This window comes from Fusarium musae, chromosome 5 (assembly GCF_019915245.1).
Source record: "Fusarium musae strain F31 chromosome 5, whole genome shotgun sequence".
Lineage (NCBI taxonomy): Eukaryota > Fungi > Ascomycota > Sordariomycetes > Hypocreales > Nectriaceae > Fusarium > Fusarium musae.
In genome coordinates, this window is record NC_058391.1 from 1,462,457 (window position 1) to 1,481,601 (window position 19,145).

Here is a 19,145-nt window from a genome sequence, read left to right on the forward strand (position 1 = left end):
TCTTTTATCCTGCCTCAGTACCTGGTTCTTCTCCAGGGACCTGAGCTGATCCGTCCTGTACAGAGCGATAGATGTTGTTGTTCATGTCTTTGAGTAGTGCTGCCCCTCCACAGCCTTGTCTGCCGCAAGGACTCACTACGTCTCACCTTCACTTTAAAAAGCCAGCATTCCACTCACCATGGTAAAGGCTATCTCTTGAGCTCTACTTCAGCTCACTCTTTTCTTCTTGAAATCCTGACCTCAAGTTCAAGTATCTGCAACCCTTCCCCGATGGCCTTGTCCGCGGAAGCCACCATCTCCATTGTTGGTGCTCTCATCAACCTCCCAACATGTGTCTTGGTGTTTTACCATATGTGGTCGAGACGGAACAAATCAGGGCAATACATGAACCCTGCAGGTATGTCTGTATCTCATAATATTGTAAACTTCTAACTGGAGAATGTCATTTTTTTAGATGTCGAGCGGAGCCATGAAATATTCGAACGTACACCACCTTACCCTGATGATCAACCTCGACTTCCAAACCACCACTACCCTAGTCCATGGGTTCCATACTCAATTCCATCTCGCTATCGAACGCTTTGAAGGTCACAGCAAGATTTTCAACTGTACTTTGAGTCCCTCTGAGAAGGTTGACAATGTCGAAGTGTGGATGTTAGTCATGATGGAATTGCGTAATGGTGCTTGATCATGTATAATAGAAATAGAACATAAATATTTTACTCTTTCACAAAGCAGTCACAGAATACCTGAGCTGGGAAGTTCAGAGAGTGGTGACTTTGGCTTATTTAGACGTATGTTGCCTGTATCAATGTCCCGAGTACTATCAAGATTGCAGTTGATGTTTAATATAGGGTCATCGCTTGCCCAGATCATGTTTCAACCACCCGCCGCTGAAATTTGGTGGAGAGAGTGCTGACTAACCAAAACGGCAGCCCCACTCAGAAAATCTTGGGGTATATAAACTCGCACTTTTCCCGATCTCTTTTGTTTTTGCTCCTTAGATCAAAAAGCATTTTTTTTAATGTTTTCTGAGCCGCCACGACCTTCACCCGACCTCTGGGTCACCTCTCACGGTGTCGCGTTGCCTTTCCCATTGCGGGAAACGCTCAGTAGATTATAACCCTTGGATATAGGAAATTCTCCGTCAGGTCGTTGTTTCGCAACGATGTCTGTAGGCGGTGTAATGCCAAGAAGGGGGGACATTCTATCCTGAAAAGGATTCTGTAGTAAACTTCGCGCTGCTGATGTCGAGCTGTGTGACAACGTGTAAATGCGTGCTGCTCATGCGGATTTGGCAGATGTTTGCAGTCAAATTTCTGCATCGTGAACTTGACGTCGTTACGCAAGGTTTGGCTGGGTTCGAGATGCGGCTATTGAGCCCGTGCCTCGACCTCGTCCATCCATGCAGACCGATCCTTAAGTGAGCTTTGTCTTCTTGTAAAGATTAAGCTCATGAGGCTCAAGACCGTTATTGGATCATGTTCCTAGCGTCCATATCCAATACACCGTCACAAGCCGCACTGCACTCGCTGCACGTCAAGTTTGACTTCAAGACATGTGAATCATGAATTCATCACGTTGTTGGCAAATGCCCTATTATACAGCGCCAATATCCCCCAAAGCATTGAAGAACCCCATCACTCATCCTTAGGAGAATCGCCCAGAATTCCATCGACGCCCTGACTTCTATGCTGATCCCTTACAAAGTCTTCGATTTTGTCATCGTGATGCGGTCGCTCTGGTGGTCCTGGTGGCTTGTCTTCCTCCTTGGACGGGCTTTGACGAGCAGGCAGGATCTTGGCTGCAGCTGGGACATATTCTGTGACTGCAACAAGTCAGCAACCTAGTTATGATATGTAGAGAGTTTGGTAGAGCATACTCTTCTCGACAACAGGATTGGGTTTCTGGTTCTCCAGATCACGGGTGCTATCCGCAGCCTTGTCCAGCTGCTCCTTGAAGCTCTCATCTTGGACGTTGTTGTTCTGACCCGATTCTTGAGAAGCCATTTTTGTTTCGTTTCAGGCGGATTGTGTTTCCTGTTGAAGGATGACGCTCCGATTAAGATCTAGACGAGAGAAGGATGCATGTAAATATTGTGTATCCCTACTCCATTTCCTTGTTCTTCCACCTTTATCCCCGGCATTGGCATACGCAATGGCGCAAATCCTCAATGCACCCCTGTGAAACCTTACGTTAGTCCATTCTTTCAGCTGTTGTCGACCTCTATAAAGTGACGTCAAGTTGCAGTTGGAGGGGTCGTTCCGATAAGGCCCGATAACGATTCAAAAGTCTATCTTATCGGACCGTTCTGAATGGATGGGCTGATGATCACCCAACAATTATCACTTTTGTTTGTTCCGCTAATAATTAAAAGAGGTATTTTATCAGGAACAAAAACTTTGACGCCCTCTCTTTTTCCTATAGGTGCTATTTTCAACCTCGATCCTCTTGAAAGCACAGCAAAAATGGCGCCAATTCCTATCACTATCGTTACAGGGTTTTTGGGTTCAGGTAAAACGACACTGATTCTGAACCTGATCCCTCAACTTCGCGCCCAGAACCCAGACTATAAGCTCGCGCTTCTCAAGAACGAATTCGGCGACCTTGCGGTCGACTCACAACTCGCCGCCAACTCTGCCATTTCGGGTGTCCAGGAACTCCTCAACGGCTGCATCTGCTGTAACCTCGTCGGTCAACTCGGCCCCGCGCTCGAAGAACTAGAAAAGACCGTCACACCCGATCGAATCGTTGTTGAAACCAGCGGCTCGGCTTTCCCCGCGACCCTCGCTCTCGAAGTCAACCGTCTTGCGCGTGAGTCCGGCAAGTACATCCTCGACGGTGTCATCAGCGTCATTGACGTCGAGAACTGGAAGGGTTATGAGGACACTAGCTATACGGCGCGCATTCAGGCGCGCTACACCGACCTCATTGTCTTCAACAAGTGGGAAAATGTCAGCATGCTGCGATACGACGAATGTCTCGACCGAGTCGGCGATCTGGAAGTTGACGTTGCCAAGGTCAAGAGCGACAAGGGCAAAGTGTCGATGGACTTGATCTTTGGTGTGGATGGTGGTTTGGCGAAGGAGTTGACAGAGGCAGATGTTGAAAAGACCAATGGCCACAGTCACGGCAATTCCAACGGCACAACAAACGGCCATTCTCATAACCACCAAAGCGAAGTCGAGGTTTTGTCAGTTGTCCTGAAAGCTGATCCTTCAGCACGAGTTTCGACAGAAAAGCTCATTGCCTTCCTCTCCTCCGCCCCCAAAGACGAAGCCTACCGTATCAAGGCTCTTGTCTCACTCTCATCAACGCCCACAAACTCCGATCCCGATATTCCTCCACCAGAGCCAAGCACCTCCGGTCGATATATCCTCAACTGGGCATTTGGCCGCTGGACGTTCACACCCATTGCGGAATCGCTGCAGGAGCATGACTCGAGCAGTGATGTTACACTACGCATGACGATAATTTTTGCGCGATATGAGAGCAACAAGTGGAAGAAGAGAATTGAAGCTGGTGGGTTGATAGAATTAGAGGGTGGAGATTCAAGCGATTTGACTGTTACAAAAATTCTATAAATTAGAATATAGACTTAAAAGTTGAGATGGATGAGATGAAAGAAGATGTCACGAAGAGATGAAAGAGATGGTTATGAAAATATAGACTCATGATTGAATTGAAAGAACGCTTGCCGCTATTTGACCAGGATATAGAAAAACAAACCCGCTACCTGATATTTTGAATACATACATGATACAATCTTTTTTTTACAGGCAATCTCCTGTAAAACTTTATATCCACCCAGGACCTGGATTGACAGGACTCGGGACAAAGTTCGCACCTGGCGCTGGCCCATTAATGACTTTGTCGTCACTGAAGTTCTGCTCATCAAAGTAATAATCCGCCCAGTCATCTTCGTAAACGTCAGCAGCCTCGGGAGTCTTGGACTTGATCATCCATGGATCATCGAATGAGGGACTATCATCGGCCTTGGGCCTTGATTCAACCTCTTCCTGGAAGCGCTTGAACACTTCAGGTGTTAAGAGGGCCGACATTGGGGTTGGAGGGACTGAAGGGCCCGTGGCTACTGTCTTGACGGTCTCAGCTGGACTGCTGCAATGCGATGTTGGCGAAGCTGGCGGTGACAGTGAATTCGCTTCGGGATCCGAGGTGAGAGAAGGGGAGGGGCGATGAAGCCTGGCGATACCGTCGAGAGACTGAGGAATCAGAGGGGGAGGACGGTTGTACTTCTTGACAGTTGGTTTGTGATGAAGTCGAGAGAAGTTGGGACTGATCTCGACCGGCGTGGCTGTGATGGAGTCATTCTCACAGCTTGAACAAGTCCCAGACGTCTCAGCGATTCCATTGTGACATACGCGACACATTGGGTCCGAAACGCTGTCTTGTCGAACATGGACTTGTGTAGAAGATGCGTGAACGGGATGGGAGTTGAGGGCATCTGCCGTTGGCTTGGAAGGCCGTCGCACAACGACTGTGTGAACAGACTGCTTGCGCTTCTGAGAATCTTGTGATGATCTGCAAATAGCGACCATTTGAACTGATTGTTTTCGCCTGGACCATCCTGAAGCTGAAGCATCGCTTAGTCGCGGTGATGGGATTGGTGAGACGCCAGGCGTAACGTGGTTGTCTACTCGTTCGAGTTTGATGGTCTTGGCTTCGCTGATGACTGCAGAAGGCGAGGGCTCTCTTGCAATATTTAAATCATCAACAACCAAGAGACTTTTTCGAATGGCCACAGAAGCTTGGGGAACCTGGGGTGAGTTTTGTGGTTTTGCTGTTGCTGTAGACTCAACTGTGTCGACCTTTTCTAGCGGGCATGGCTCCTCTTCAGCGGGTGTAAGTGGCCCGAAGGCAGATCGGAATTGTCCATTAAACGGTCCAAAAGTTAATCGCGACGGTTGCTGTGCTTGAGGATGCTCTAGTCGTGGTTGCTCTGAAGGTGCCTGTATCACTCGAGGCTGCTCAATCTGTGGTTGAATTGTGCGAGGTTGTTCTGTCGGTGGTTGCGGTTGTGGCTGTACTATTCGAGATAACTCATGTTGAGGCGGTCTCAATGGTGAGAGCTCTTCTTGCGCCGGTTCTCGCACAGGAGACAATTGTTTGTGATGCTGAACCTCATGCCGTCGATGTATTTGCTCCACGAAAGAAGCCTTTCTCATATTAATAAGGGACTTTTTACACTCTTCGTCACTGGGAATATCGGCCTCAGTGATCCTCCTCGTAGGTCGGTCTGGATAGTGCAACATGGTGAAATCTTTACTGGTTGAAGAGGTTGTTTTCGCGACAGACTCTGAAGCTCTTCTAAATCCCCGGAAACTCAGGTTTCGGGGCGAGAGCTGGTCCCGCCAGCTGCTCATCTTATCGTCGTTATTGGAAGTCCAAGAAGGCATCGTGAAGAGGTTGGCTTGGTGAAGAAGAGATAGAATAGCCTGACTCGGAGCACAATGTCTCACAGGCCAGGAAAGAGAATTCCCAGAAAACCTGATTTTAGCAGAATGGTAATCCCAGCCCCAGCCTCCGTTATAAGGAAATGTCTCTTGGGGTCCCCTTTTTTTGACAGAGTTGAGTGGTGTTGGGCTGTTTGACTGGAATGTAAGTGAAAGTGATGGACGGGAGGGGTCCTAGCTGGGTCTTACAAGACAAGCCGCCCACCTCGGAGGATATCTTCAGTGGGTATAGAGCTCTGGGGAAGAGGGTGGAACTGAACTGAACTTGGCTTGGAAGATGGAATAGAGTTTATCTTGGTAAAGAGAAATTCAAACCTTGTTGGATGGCCTAGTCACCTCTAGTTTGCGCCTCGTCTCAACTATGGCGGCTCGGAGGTTCCGATGACACCAGGTAGTGAGTGAGTTAGTGTCATTGTGCGGGGGCAACTCAACCTTTTGGCTTCTGCAGTAACTAAATAGGTCACCTCGAGGCGTCAGAGGTGGTGTCAGGCATACGGCACAGGGACGGGAAAGGTACAAAGAGGAGAGTTTGTCTCCCAAGAATGCAATGCAGTTTGGGTAACACCAAAAGTGCTCCAATCTTAACATCACCAACCATTGCCCCAGAGATGGGCCGCAAGAGAGCCCGAGCATAAAGACACAAGCACACAATTCTTTCTCAGTGACGACTGACAGAGACTGAGACCGAGAGGTGAGTGACAGCCACATGGCCCATGATTCATGGCCGCAAGGCGCAAGCCACCAAAAAAACCGCCTATCCTCTCCACTCACTACTCGATATACCCAGAACCTCAGAGACCATTCCAGTCAATCTTGCCCCTGAGATCCAAAACCTCGTGCAAGAATTCGCAAAAACTATATCGACAGACTGGTTCAGCTGTTAGCACCCACGATCTTGTCCCGTTCCTCAGTTCCTGTGCCTGACATGGTCTTTGCAAGGCTGTTCCTGGCTAGTAATCATTGCCGTCCTTTGTTGGTCATGACTCGGCTTACGCCATCTTTTAGACACCTTCCATGTCGTCAACCAAGCGTGGTTGTATTTCCCTCAGTAGCCTGCCTGCCTAGGGGAGGAAAGAAAACACAGAACCTCGATCCTGAATGACAAAAAGACCTAGGTAATATAGTATAAGCTTAGGATAACTTTTGATGAGTTTATTTTGGCACCCCATATTAAGGCTCGCTGTTTTCTTGCCCCCCAAGGGCCTGCCTCAATTAGGCCCTCTACATGGGTCATCCATGCTAGCTGTCAATCATGGAATTATTGCGGCTTTGTCATTGATTGATTCATTGATTGTTTGATTAAGCGATCGACTATAGGTTGACAGTTACTGTCATATTGTTGCTAAGAACCAACAGCGTTGGTGGCAGCTCATTGCACAGAACTTCCACATCAGACAGATACTGTATAGTAGAAGCTTCATCCAAGCAAGTGCCCTCCGAAGGAATCGGCAGCGTGCTGAGAATGACAGCAGTCTCCTTGGAATGCTGTCGCATCAATTCGTTGACAATGAGATGCTGTGCTCTGCTTGGAAGCTCGTTGAAAGAGAGCTCCAATCCCTGCGGCGTGTAACCCGAATTTTGACCTTCCTCCTCTAGATGTGAACTTAATCTGTATCTTTCAAGCATCTCTGGAATTTGGTCATAGGATTCGCCCCCTCCTTGTGTAGATCCTCGAGAATTCCGCCGCGAATGGAATCGAGAGTGATGCGTTGAGTATGGCTCGCACTCAGACTGTTCCGCGAAACTGACTTTTCTGCTCTCCTCGCCGGCCAACACTTGACCGCTAGACCGGGATCTATTCGGGAACTTCCCTAGTGACGATTGCCGCGAATAACTCGGCCGATACGGTCCGGCTTTGGGAGTCTCAGATTCGGTGCTAGAGGGCGGCGCAAAGCTTATCGTGGATCCCTCTGCTTCCGAGGCCACGATCTTTGTTTCCGGGACCGGGCGGCTGGAGAACTTCACGGCTGAAGACTGCCTGGAAAGATTGGGCCTTCCTGGTGTTGACGCACCGCTGCGATAAGGGCGTACAATGTCTTCTCGCGTAGGGCTTGGAGGGCGCACACGACTGAAGGCTGCCGAGGGTCCTAGCGAGTCTCGCGAGACAAGGGGAGGAAACTCTTCCGGGGCAGAGTCTGTGCTGCCTCCATGTGGTTGTTGGTTCGTCTGTGTTGCTGATGATTCTGGTGCAACTTGGGAGGCTGATGCTGATGCCGACTGTGATGTCTGGGCTCCACCAACACCAGCGCCAACTCCCTTTACTGTCGCAGACGATGACATTGTACCGTACGACGTACTTGTTCCGACCGCATCTCCAACTGTGTCGGACTTGGACCTTCGGCCAAAGCTTTCCCAGAAGTCACCACGCACTCTACCACCCTCATCATGAGAATCTCCACCCGCCAACAATGGCTGGCGAGCTGCATCACTCGGGCCGATGTTTGTTTCGTCAATCGACTCACGGTCTAGTATAGAACTGTACCCCATTTCTTCGTCATCGAGAAGCTCTGCTTGCGAGTCTTCCGCCTCGTCATCCTCGTTATCCGTTTCATCTAATGCACCGTCTGGGAGATGGTGTGTGTGAATTCCCATACTAACCCCCATCTTTGAAAGCATCCGGATAGCCGGCCGTCTTGGTAATTCGGGAACATCCGTCATGCTAGCACGTCGACGGTCGTATATCTCCTCATGAGGGTTATACAAACCGGGCCTTCCAGATATCGTATCATATATGTGCTCCAGCTGATCCAGCTCCTGGGTAGAAGTCATGTTGTCTGATCGGCCTCGGAACATCTGAACATCATCCCACCATTCTTCGTTGCGGAGTGTATCGTTGACGACGATCTCCCATTCGATATCGCTACCTATTCCATTAACGATGAGATCGTAAGTGTTTAGACTGCCTGATGCCAAGCAAAATACTTTGACCTCTGCGTCGATTCTTAATTTTTCAAGAAGTGCCAGAACTCGAGCATGCTCTTCGTTGACCTCACTCTCATATTCCACAAACACCATGACCCGAAGCGTATAAACATGCTTCCAGAGTTGCACACTGTGAAGGATATGCCCGAGCTGCAAAATGAGTGTGTCTACTAATGTTAGCTTGCGCCGTCTTCACAAGAGATTAGCCTTACATGTATCAAAGTTGGTGGTCAGCAAACTCTTTCCATCAGAAGTAACCTCGGCCGACATCTGGATGGGCCACAGGTCGATGTACTTTTTGGTGTTGGTTCCGTCCTTTCTTGGTGTCTCAAGTGATTCAAAGCCACACCCCACTGCAATGTTAAGTCGATATCTCAACGCAAGGTCCTCTAGTATTGTCAGATACTCTTTTGGAGACATCATGTTCTCGGTACGAATAACGTCCGTTGGTAGGATGCCCTCCATGAGTCTTGCTGACGTGTCACCCCGTCGCCTCCGAGGTCTTTCGGGAGCTTTGCCATTTGACCTAGCGGGCCGTCGCATTTGACTAGACAAAGATACGGGAACATCAGGTACGCGGAGCTTCGGATTCGATTTTCGCAGTTCCTCCATGTTGTAAAACCCAAGCACAGCAATGTTGGGACGCATTCCACCCAGGCCGGCTGATAGTATCAGATTGCGGATACCCCAAGTGATGGTGGGTGACATTGTCAGCTGCACAAAAGCCTTGATCTTGGAGAACTCGTTGATGTATTTTGTCCATGCATGTTGTTGAAGCCGAGCTTCATGGACCCCTGAGTTGAAGTCATCGGTCACGATGACATGGCCAAGAATGTAAAGCGACCCTTTTTTGAGTGAGTTACAAAACTGGATCAATCTGGTCTGTCTGCGAGGGTTGTTGATAAGTAATATAATATGCGGTCTCCAGAATTTGATGTGTTCTGGTCTCAGGCGTAGCAAATACTTCCTTACTTGATGATAGATCAGGTTTTGGCTGACATCGCCCCAGTGCTTGGGAGGGCTGAGGTAATGAATGAGGAGGAATAGCAACACAAGAACGGTGATAGCAATAGCAGCATAAGTCTCATCGATGAAGAACATTGCAAAGCCTGATAAGATGCCGGCAAGGAAAGCAGTCTGCCAGGTGAAGAACTTGAAGCTTGGCCTGAAGTTAGGGGCTGACCCGACTTTGAGAAGGAAGCAAGCCAAATTCATGACGAAGAAAGTCATCTGATATCCCATAGAGATAAAGGTAGCGATCTGGTTGAGATCGGCGAAGAGAGCCAATTGCGCAATGACATAGGTCAGAAGCAAAGCGTAAATCGGCTCGTCACCGTGTTTCGTGCCCTTGCTGAAGAAGCCGAGGCCTGGAAGAAGCTTATCCCTTGCAAAAGCTTGGAACAGCTTGGAGGCACCGATCAGGCCCATAAGAGCGGAGAAGAAGGTGACTGCACATTCACCAGCGAGGATGACAGGCTGGGAGAGGTTGACGAGAGGGATGACATTGTCATTGGCCAGGAAAGATGTGTGAGTTGTGCTCGCAGCCAGTGAAAGGATTACGACAAAGTAAATGATAAAGGTTGTCAACATTGCCCACAGCGTTCCATGAGGAATCGATCTGCTTGGGTCTTTTAGGTCTCCAGACATGGATGCACCCGCGAAGATCCCCGAGGTAGCACTGTCTTGTTGTCAGTACGAGCTTGTTATACACACACAGGTTGGCATGAGGGTCGTACGGAAAGAGAATGCCAAACAGGTCACGAAACGTTTCAAGGCCTTTGAATTGAGGGCCGCTGTGAGGAAGGAAGTTGTCGGTCAGGGTATCAAGACTGGGTCCGGTGAAATGAATCCCGAGATCCCTATCATGGAAGGGAGCCTTCAAGATAGCAGAGACTGGGATGCTGACAATGGCCAAGCTCAGTATAGCAAGCAAAGCATTGGAGGCTCTCGAAAAAGTTGCAGATCCCAGAAAACAAAGGCCGGTACAAAGCAACAGGGCAGCTGTTTCGAGGCCGTAGCCAGTCCAGTAACCTGAGGGGAAAGCCGCGCCGAGATTCAGTCTAACACAGTCAATAAGACCAACAACGTTCATGCTTGCATTGAGAACTTGAGCAAGATAGAAGAGGATTCCGATGGAACCACCAAACTCGGGTCCCAGAGACCGTGAGATAAGGTAGTATGCACCGCCGCCCTTGACTTCTCCATTGGATGCGATGGCCGATAGAGAAAGCGTCGTCAGTAAGTCAATGGAGTAAGCTGTAACTAGAAGTCCTGGGGTCTTTGTTAAGATTTGTGAAAGGCCTCATGTGCGAGAAAAGCTTACCGAGGATGCCCACGAAACCGATTTTCCCAATGATTTGGCCGAATCGCAAAAACATGAGAATACTCATGATATTGAGAAAAACAGGGATGTAGACGCCCGAGATGCTGCCCAACTTGTTGTGCCGTGGCTCCATGGTGACCGATACCGATCCTCGTCCGCCATGGGACTCGGCTATGCTATTTCGATGTCGTTCTCCCCCATTATTAATTCCCTTGAGATCTGACTGTTGAGGTGTTGTCATGATGAAGTCCAGAGAGCAAAGTAGGGCATTCAGTCAGTCAGTCAGTCGTCAGCCAGACGAGGGGTTCAGTAGTAGCGAGCACTGGCCCACATGAGCAAGTATGAGACGGTGAAGAACCGCGGTGGAACAAAGCACAGAAGAATGAGGCTTTTGAAAGAGGGGAGAAGTCAGAGAAGTAATGATGTTATGGTGTATTCTATTGCTCAAGGACCACTCAGCAATTGGGTAATCGGTCGTCAATCCTATGCTTGCCAAGAGAATTCCAAGCTGAAGCCTCCCGCGTGTTGCATCCAATATTGGGTGTGGTTAGTGTGGTTGTGAGTGGATAATACAAGGGCAGTTCAGTTATTCGGCAATCCGGGCAAAAACGTCCATCTTGGTTTGGACTTTGGAGATCATCACCAATCAAGGACGCCACAACAGCCTCAAGGGAGGGCATTCTTGGGCCTCCATCGCAGTTACAGCAGGAAAGGTATGGAAGTTTGGGGAACAAACGTTAGACGGGGTCAGCAGGGGACTATGGCGCTGCTAATGTTTGCGTTTGGGGTGGTTTCAAGGGTCCACGGGTGCTAGACATTCCCCGCTAAAACATGCATTTTCGGCGGTTAGAGGCCAGTAGAATCCAGTAGTGTTGCTCAGAGCTATCTCTCTGGAGCTCAAGATATCCATGGATGACAGTGATAGTCGTCTTTATGATTCTGTCTGTGGGGAAGTCGGATCATGTGCAAGAGCTGGCATGGGAGGTAACAAAACTTGAGACTTTGATCCTAAACGGCAAAATAAACTATCGGGAAGCTCTCCTTAGGCTTATGAGAACTAACCAAAGTCTTTTTATCTGTCCTGGTCATGGTCATGGTCATGGTCATGGTCAAGGTCTCAAGGTTTCTTGCTCCCGGAAGTTGGCGTAACTTCTTATGCTGGAGCTCATAATGAACCACAAGCTGCAGCTTCGTATCCCGATAGGCGCTGTAGAGTGCTACCAAATGACGTAGGCCATGCAGAGGAAATCCACTCTGAAATTCAAGCTTCTGTCGGTGCTTTTGTCGCCGAGGTTTTGAATGCTACCTATTCACGGCATGGCCAGAGAGAAAGGACGAGGCCTGATGCTACAGAGTAAAACACACAAAAACCAAGACCAGAGAGATCGAGATCTCTGATATGAGATATATAGAGATACCTATTCACATGTCGACATGCGCCTCATTCATCTGACTCGGCTCTTAAGGGTCGTGACGCCCCCACTGAGCGTGACAGCATAAACGTGTCCGCTTCATCGCACCAAGTGACGGGTAATGCACATCGATTATTCTTGTGGGGCCGCACAGCCAAGATTGAACAGATTCGTGTAATAAGGTTGATATAATTCGAGTTTGGGTTTGGTTCAGTGTTTCCAGACGAGAGACGTGGCTTCACTGTAGATACTACAAACAGAGGACAACCAGTATCGAAATTAGTGGCCATGATACGGTATGCATGTTGTGCCGCAATAAAACATATGCGGATAAGAAGAGATCAACACTCGTAAATAAATCCTTCTGAAACGTTACTCATCAACATCCCAAGGTATTTGACTCGGCCAATCCATATTACAACCCCCGATTTGGTAGGTCCAGTGCAACCCTAGAGATAAGGTTGCAGGCAAGCCGGTTGGATTTCCTTTCAAAGCATTTTACTTGCCGGCATCCGCTGGCTCTGGATGAGTCCATACCTAGAATTGTACTCGACGGCAGACATGGAAGCCATGATATGATATCCAATTCAGACTCGGGATGAGTGATGAGACACTTATCACTGCTTACTTATATAAGCTGACTCCTAGCTACAAACACTTTACCATGATTTGTACGTTCATATAAATGATTTACGAGGCACTTCTCTATACAGTTTTAGTTACACTACTATTATTTCAAAGTACCTATTTATTTACCTTTTCAACGCGTGGAGTCTTCAACCAATACCTCCACTATTAGCCTAGCTTGGCTCGGCAGCTGCCCTTACTCAGTAGGTCACCAGACTCCAGAGACTGGGCTTCCCTGCGTCTGAGCTTCACCGTCCAGGGCAACTACCAGCTTGGGCATAGGCAGCCTAGAGCCTGTAGCCTTAGGTAGCCTTAGCCTTAGCCTTCGCCTTCGCCTGTATCCAATGCTACGGCTTGGCTAAGCCCTTATCTCACGCTTCCTCTTCACTCCAACAAGAAATTCCGATACCTCTCAATCGACTCTGTCACCCGACCAAGCGTGACATATCCATATAACCTTTGTTCCCGAGATTGTTTTTGGTCATCGTTCTTTGTCGTCATTCTTTTTGTTGACTTACTTGGTTCTCCGACTGTCTTATCAGTGTTGCTGGGCACTCCGCCAGTCATCCATCCATCTGCCTACTGCGTCATTACCGCTGTTCGCGACTCAAAACTGCTGTCAACACTGCTCACAGACTATGCGATAAGGCTTGTCACACCTTCAATCGGATTGAAAAATGGCTTCTCCTTCGAGAATCCCATCTGAACAGCCCCCTAGGTCTGCTTCGCCCTCGAGCTTCCGACCTCGATCGATTTCCGCTTCGGTCCCTCGAGCTGATTTGACAGCACGTCTTGCTTCTCCCATCCCGTCACAACTACTTGGAACTACACCTCCCAGAGGTGGCTCGCCACGACCTGATGCAGCTCCACGTGCCGAGAATCTCGAGGATTTGTCCCAGTTGCCTGGAGGCGGGACTAGCGCCCAAGGACCTGGTGTATCTGCTCTCGCCGCTGCACTCTCCAATTCTCTAGGCCAGTCTCCTCCCCGACATGGCACTCCCGCAGCTCGCGTTGCTACTCCCCCGATTCGCTCGCAGTCTCCTCTGCTCGGCGGTCGAAATTCGGGGACACCGACCAACTATGGCTCTTTCAATTCACGGTCACAAAATGCGCTGGGCACCAGTGCACCTTACGAGGATCCTGAGATTGTCAAGCGTCATCTAGTCCAACCCTCGGATGAAAACCCAGGCTCAGAAGAGTCATCAATTCAAGGTAATTCGAAGGGCAAGCAACCAGCCGAAATCGGCGGTGCCGGACTGGGCGAGGACGAGTTCTCCAGCCTGAAGTTGCAGGGAGGTGATGTGACTCGAGGTATCTACAAGTGGACCGAACAGGCAGAAGCGAGAGCAAAGTACAACCGCAGCAAGAGTTTTGATTTGGGACGACCTGAGCCCGAGGCAGAGGTACTTGACATCAACTCGATAAAGGTGCCCGGTGGCTTCCGAAGAAACCATCTCCGTCGTAGCGTCCAAAGCCCTGGTCCTCAAGGCCATCCTGAGGACGGCCACGCCTCCCCTGCGCCGGGCCAGCAGAGATTGTTTACCTCCAGCTTCCTCGAATTCTTGACGATTTATGGCCACTTCGCTGGTGAGGAACTGGAGGAGGATGACGAGGACTTGGGACCGAACGAGTACTTCTCATCCGGAGAAGACACAGACGAGTACAACTCCGACGACGAGCGGGAGCCTATGGAGGACAGTGCCTTGTTGACGCCTTCAAGACGCAGACGCAAGCGCAAGGTCCGCGGTGGAACTGGAAACAATAGTCCCATGAACGCGGCCTTGCTGCTTCTCAAGTCCTTTGTCGGTACCGGTGTCCTCTTCCTTCCTCGAGCCTATCTTAACGGAGGCATGCTCTTCAGCAACCTGATTCTCTTTGGCGTTGCCGCTCTGAGCTATTACTGCTTTGTGCTTCTCGTACAAACGCAGCTCAAGGTTGGAGGCTCTTTTGGTGATTTGGGTGGTGCACTTTACGGCAAGCATATGCGCACCCTTATTTTGGCTTCCATTGTTATCAGCCAGATTGGTTTCGTTGCCGCTTACACCGTATTCACTGCCGCCAATTTGCAGGCTTTTGTCAGGGCTGTTTCCGACTGCAAGTCCTCGATCAGTATCCAATGGCTCATTCTTATCCAGATGCTCATCTTCCTGCCATTTGCTCTTCTACGAGATATTGGAAAACTGGCATTTACTGCTCTGGTTGCGGATGCCTTTATTCTGATTGGTCTGGCTTACCTCCTGTACTACGATATTCTGACCCTCAACGCCAACGGTATCTCCGATATCATCATGTTCAACAAGAAGGACTGGACCTTGTTCATCGGAACTGCGATTTTCACATTCGAAGGCATTGGTCTCATTATTCCCGTTCAGGAGTCGATGAGACACCCTCAAAAGTTTCCTCGGGTTCTTCTCATCGTTATGATTATCATCACAGTCCTCTTCATTGGCATGGGAGCCATCTCTTATGCTGCCTACGGTTCTCAAACCGAAACTGTTGTCTTGCTCAACTTGCCTCAGGACAACAAGATGGTCAACGGAGTTCAGTTCTTGTACTCTGTTGCCATTCTACTTTCTACACCATTGCAGATCTTCCCTGCCATTCGTATCGCTGAAACAGAGCTTTTCACTCGCAGTGGCAAGTATAACCCTTGGGTCAAGTGGCAGAAGAATGTCTTCCGTTTCTTCGTGGTGATGCTTTGTGCGGCCATTGCTTGGCTCGGTGCCGACCATCTGGACAAGTTTGTTGCTCTCGTTGGTAACTTTGCCTGCATTCCACTTGTCTTTATCTACCCTGTGAGTTGAAAATGTCAAAACATTCGATATATAATACTGACTGTTTCTTCTAGCCTATGCTTCATTACAAGGCGATTGCCCGCACGAAGTTCTGGAAGGTGGCCGACATCCTGCTCTGCATCTTTGGATTCATCGCAATGGCGTACGCTACCACACTTACTGCGATGAGTTGGGCCACTGCGGAGCCTAAGCATCCGGGATACTGTGACGAGAGGGGAACAACGGTTGGCTTTTGAGTCTTTGACTCACGTATAGTTGGTGTATAGGTGTGTGAGCCTGAGCTTGAGAGGTTTGACGGCCGCAAGGCTTGCTATACCCGTGTGTTAGTCGAGGATCCATTGCATGTTGTAGCTTGCATTGTGGTGTTGTGTTATTGGATAGATTGTATGTAGCATTTGGAAACGGGTGATGGATGGGAGTTGGAGGTTTTAGCCGGTTGGTTTCGAGTTTCATTATACATCGCGTAAGACAGCATATTCAACTATATATATGTATTCCTCAAGGGTTGTTGGTTCGTGATTTCGTTGATATTAGCAATTGTCTATTAATGATTCGGCTTCGACACGTGGGGGGCCGGCTCGACCGGAAAGTGGGGGATTCTATATGAATCTCGGAGACCGAGGCGATAATGATGATGTACGTAGTATGTCTATCGCAAAACACCGGGCCGTGATATTCGGGTTATTGGAGGTGTCACCAAAATAAAAGCGAGGTCTCATTCAAAAGTCAAGACCACAGTTGGGTCTCATATCATACCATGTCTTTACGACCGTCAATAAGCTTGACAAGACGCTGTCTCTTCAGCTTATCATCAACGTCCAGGCGAGCTTTTACTCAACAGACACGGCAAACTCGACCTCCGCCTCCTCCGCCCTTTCAGACTGTCGCAACGTGTCCAGAGCCGACATGCGGATGCGCGGCTACTCCTGCTATGCCAGAAGATCTTCCTCTGGACCGTGAGGGGCCTCTCAAGGGCGCAATCGCTGGGTATGCAGAGCATGTACTAGTGTGTACAGGAAATGCAGATTGGCCATCGAGAATAGAGGATGATAATGGCGGCGATTGCCTCGCTGCGGATCTGAAAGAATTGTTTGGACGTGGAGGGACGTATAGCGATGTTGGTGCTCTCTTGTTATATACGGATTATCTTACTGATCAATATAGCCTTTTCATAATATTTCTGTTCTCAACTCGTCGTTTCCGAGTTCTGTGTCACCACGTCCTGAAGTTCAGACCACATCCGTCTATTTAGTCCCAAGCTTCAAATACGTCCCGTTTCTACCGCGGGTGTCATTTGATAGTGTAGAAGCACTGGCTAAGGGGTTTCTGCTCCCTAAGAAGCTTCACCCTGCACATGAAGGTCTCTCACCTATACACAGGGATCGCTTGACGCGCAAAGAAGGGTACCAGGGACTACTGCCAGGCGTTCAAGATGTCCGCGAGGTTTTGGTCTTGATATGTGGACATACAGGACGTGATGCGAGGTGCGGTATCATGGCACCTGTTCTGCAAACCGAGTTTGAGGACAAGTTGGAGATGGAGGGTTTCGACGTTTTGCATGGACCCGTGCAAGTCAATCTCGGCGACAAACAAGGAATCCAGGGAGAAATCGGTGAAGGCAAGACTACAGCTAGGGTTGGTTTGATCAGTCATATCGGAGGTCACAAGTTTGCTGGCAACGTCATCATTTATCTGCCTCCAGACCTGAAGATGGGCGATGCGCCCCATCCTTTGGCTGGATGCGGAATTTGGTACGGAAGAGTTGATCCAAAGAATGTGGAGGGTATTGTAAAAGAGACTATTCTGAAGGGAAATGTGGTTGCGGATATGTTTAGAGGAGGTATTGATGCTGAGCATAAGATGTTGAGGATGTAAGATACATATATATATATATATATGTATGTATGTATTGACAGACGGTTAGATACCCCAGATTCGAGACAAACAAAAACTCTCCAATAGAAATATACAACTTATAAGCCATTGCCACACGCTACGTATTCATGAATTGTATTCAATCATGACGGCCATGTATACATGTTGAGGCGATTCATGTGATTCACGTGACCTTGATCTAGTAATTCCAGCTTCAATTTTTGGTGACCATGAGCTCAAGGAACTCCTAAAGATACTGGAAAAGACGGGATCGTGAAGACCAACTCCAAAGTTTTAGCATATCCGCCTTATCTACTCTGTTTTGAATTCAAGTGATTTCATCCTAGATATGAAAGCTCATTAAGACGACTGAAAAACGCTGGGATCAAAACTGATGTGCTCATCACCAACCGATATGATGAGAACCACGTCAAGGATATTCACAATCTCATCGCGTTCTATCGCCCAGAACCGACGATTTTTCATAAAATGTGGTCATTTCCGGAGCCGTGTGTCAATAGCCCAGACACAACCTCCAAGAATCTCATCACGACCTCAGCAACACGCTTCTCAAAAACCAGACTTTTCTACACCTCTTCAATCACGAATATTCCCCTCTCTAATAGTGGTCGGAATAATTCTTGTCAGTGGCGGCTACTATCTTCTCACGCCACCGTCTCGACCCAACACTCTCAACGAGATAACCTTTGTTCCCTACGGCATCACAGCTCGTGAGGCCATCTCACCAACCTCATTCGTCATCACTGCAGTCCCACGCACACCAAACCCTTCTCTACCATACCTGAACCCCTCAGATAACCTCTGGAGGTATCCTCTCTGGTCTGTGGAGTTCAAGCAGCCCGAGGTGCAAATTTCCCGACATTATACGCCCCTGCCTCCACTGTCTACAGAGGATCCTACGGATGGCTCGCTACGGTTTTATATCCGTACTGTTGGCGATGGTGAGATGTCCAACTATCTAGGTCGAAGACAGGTTGGAGAAGATGTTTTCCTACGTGGTCCACACGTTGGCTTCGAACTAGCAGAGCGATTGGGTGACCACTCTCGTCTTGTCTTTCTTGCCGGCGGTACAGGTGTAGTGCCTGGTATACAAGCAGCTAAGGCTGTCTTGGAAGCGAACGAAAAGTCAAGCGTTGACCTTCTCTGGGCTGTAAGGAAGAGAGAAGAGGTTCAAAAAAGTGCTCCTCCTCGGCAATCATCGTGGAAGTTTTGGCAAGAAAGGAAGCCTACTCCATTAGGATTTGACGTCGAGAGCCCTAGTCCCGTCACAAAGCGCTTACAAGACCTTAAGATGACCTATGGTGATCGTCTAAGGATCCAGGTCGTTGTTGACGAGGAGGGAACTCGCTTCCAGGATAGGGATATTAGCAATGCCATTGCAGCATCGCCAGGAACGGTTGCTTCATTTAATGCAGGCTGTCGACTCCACGATCAAGCAATGCATGTTTACGCCAACGAATTCGCCCTCGCTGAAGGGTCTGGTTGTGTGTGCAAGCCTTCTGAAGGCACCGCTCCCGGGAAAAACTTGTTCATCGTCTCTGGCCCCGACGGTTTCATCGAGTACTATGCCGGGCCCAAGATATGGTTAGGTGGCCAGCAGACTCAAGGTCCGATATCTGGCATAGCTGGCTATCTGCAAAAACGGAACCCTCTCCTGGCAAGAGATTGGCTAATCCTCAAGATGTAAAATCATTAT

At 49.0% G+C, this 19,145-nt stretch overlaps 7 protein-coding genes across 7 annotated transcripts; 4 read left to right on the forward strand and 3 right to left on the reverse strand.

Moving 5' to 3' along the window:
- Positions 1 to 1,640: 1,640 nt before the first annotated feature.
- Positions 1,641 to 2,009, reverse strand: J7337_006849 (uncharacterized protein; the record flags this gene model as incomplete). The annotated part of the gene is made up of 2 exons (XM_044824508.1): positions 1,641 to 1,828; positions 1,883 to 2,009. 2 exons carry the CDS (start codon positions 2,007 to 2,009, stop codon positions 1,641 to 1,643), a joined length of 315 nt encoding a protein of 104 aa, XP_044680165.1.
- A 459-nt stretch (positions 2,010 to 2,468) lies between these two features.
- J7337_006850 (uncharacterized protein) lies at positions 2,469 to 3,584 on the forward strand (the record flags this gene model as incomplete). Its single annotated transcript, XM_044824509.1, has 1 exon — positions 2,469 to 3,584. The coding sequence occupies one exon, from the start codon at positions 2,469 to 2,471 to the stop codon at positions 3,582 to 3,584; it is 1,116 nt and encodes a 371-aa protein (XP_044680166.1).
- A 213-nt stretch (positions 3,585 to 3,797) lies between these two features.
- Positions 3,798 to 5,417, reverse strand: J7337_006851 (uncharacterized protein; the record flags this gene model as incomplete). The annotated part of the gene is made up of 1 exon (XM_044824510.1): positions 3,798 to 5,417. One exon carries the CDS (start codon positions 5,415 to 5,417, stop codon positions 3,798 to 3,800), a length of 1,620 nt encoding a protein of 539 aa, XP_044680167.1.
- Positions 5,418 to 6,785: 1,368 nt separating this feature from the next.
- On the reverse strand, positions 6,786 to 10,852 carry J7337_006852 (uncharacterized protein; the record flags this gene model as incomplete). Its single annotated transcript, XM_044824511.1, has 4 exons — positions 6,786 to 8,566; positions 8,609 to 10,074; positions 10,112 to 10,667; positions 10,720 to 10,852. 4 exons carry the CDS (start codon positions 10,850 to 10,852, stop codon positions 6,786 to 6,788), a joined length of 3,936 nt encoding a protein of 1,311 aa, XP_044680168.1.
- A 2,583-nt stretch (positions 10,853 to 13,435) lies between these two features.
- On the forward strand, positions 13,436 to 15,789 carry J7337_006853 (uncharacterized protein; the record flags this gene model as incomplete). The annotated part of the gene is made up of 2 exons (XM_044824512.1): positions 13,436 to 15,553; positions 15,607 to 15,789. The coding sequence occupies 2 exons, from the start codon at positions 13,436 to 13,438 to the stop codon at positions 15,787 to 15,789; spliced, it is 2,301 nt and encodes a 766-aa protein (XP_044680169.1).
- A 1,258-nt stretch (positions 15,790 to 17,047) lies between these two features.
- J7337_006854 (uncharacterized protein) lies at positions 17,048 to 17,515 on the forward strand (the record flags this gene model as incomplete). The annotated part of the gene is made up of 2 exons (XM_044824513.1): positions 17,048 to 17,424; positions 17,470 to 17,515. The coding sequence occupies 2 exons, from the start codon at positions 17,048 to 17,050 to the stop codon at positions 17,513 to 17,515; spliced, it is 423 nt and encodes a 140-aa protein (XP_044680170.1).
- A 402-nt stretch (positions 17,516 to 17,917) lies between these two features.
- On the forward strand, positions 17,918 to 19,136 carry J7337_006855 (uncharacterized protein; the record flags this gene model as incomplete). Its single annotated transcript, XM_044824514.1, has 2 exons — positions 17,918 to 17,937; positions 18,077 to 19,136. The coding sequence occupies 2 exons, from the start codon at positions 17,918 to 17,920 to the stop codon at positions 19,134 to 19,136; spliced, it is 1,080 nt and encodes a 359-aa protein (XP_044680171.1).
- Between the last annotated feature and the right edge of the window lie 9 nt (positions 19,137 to 19,145).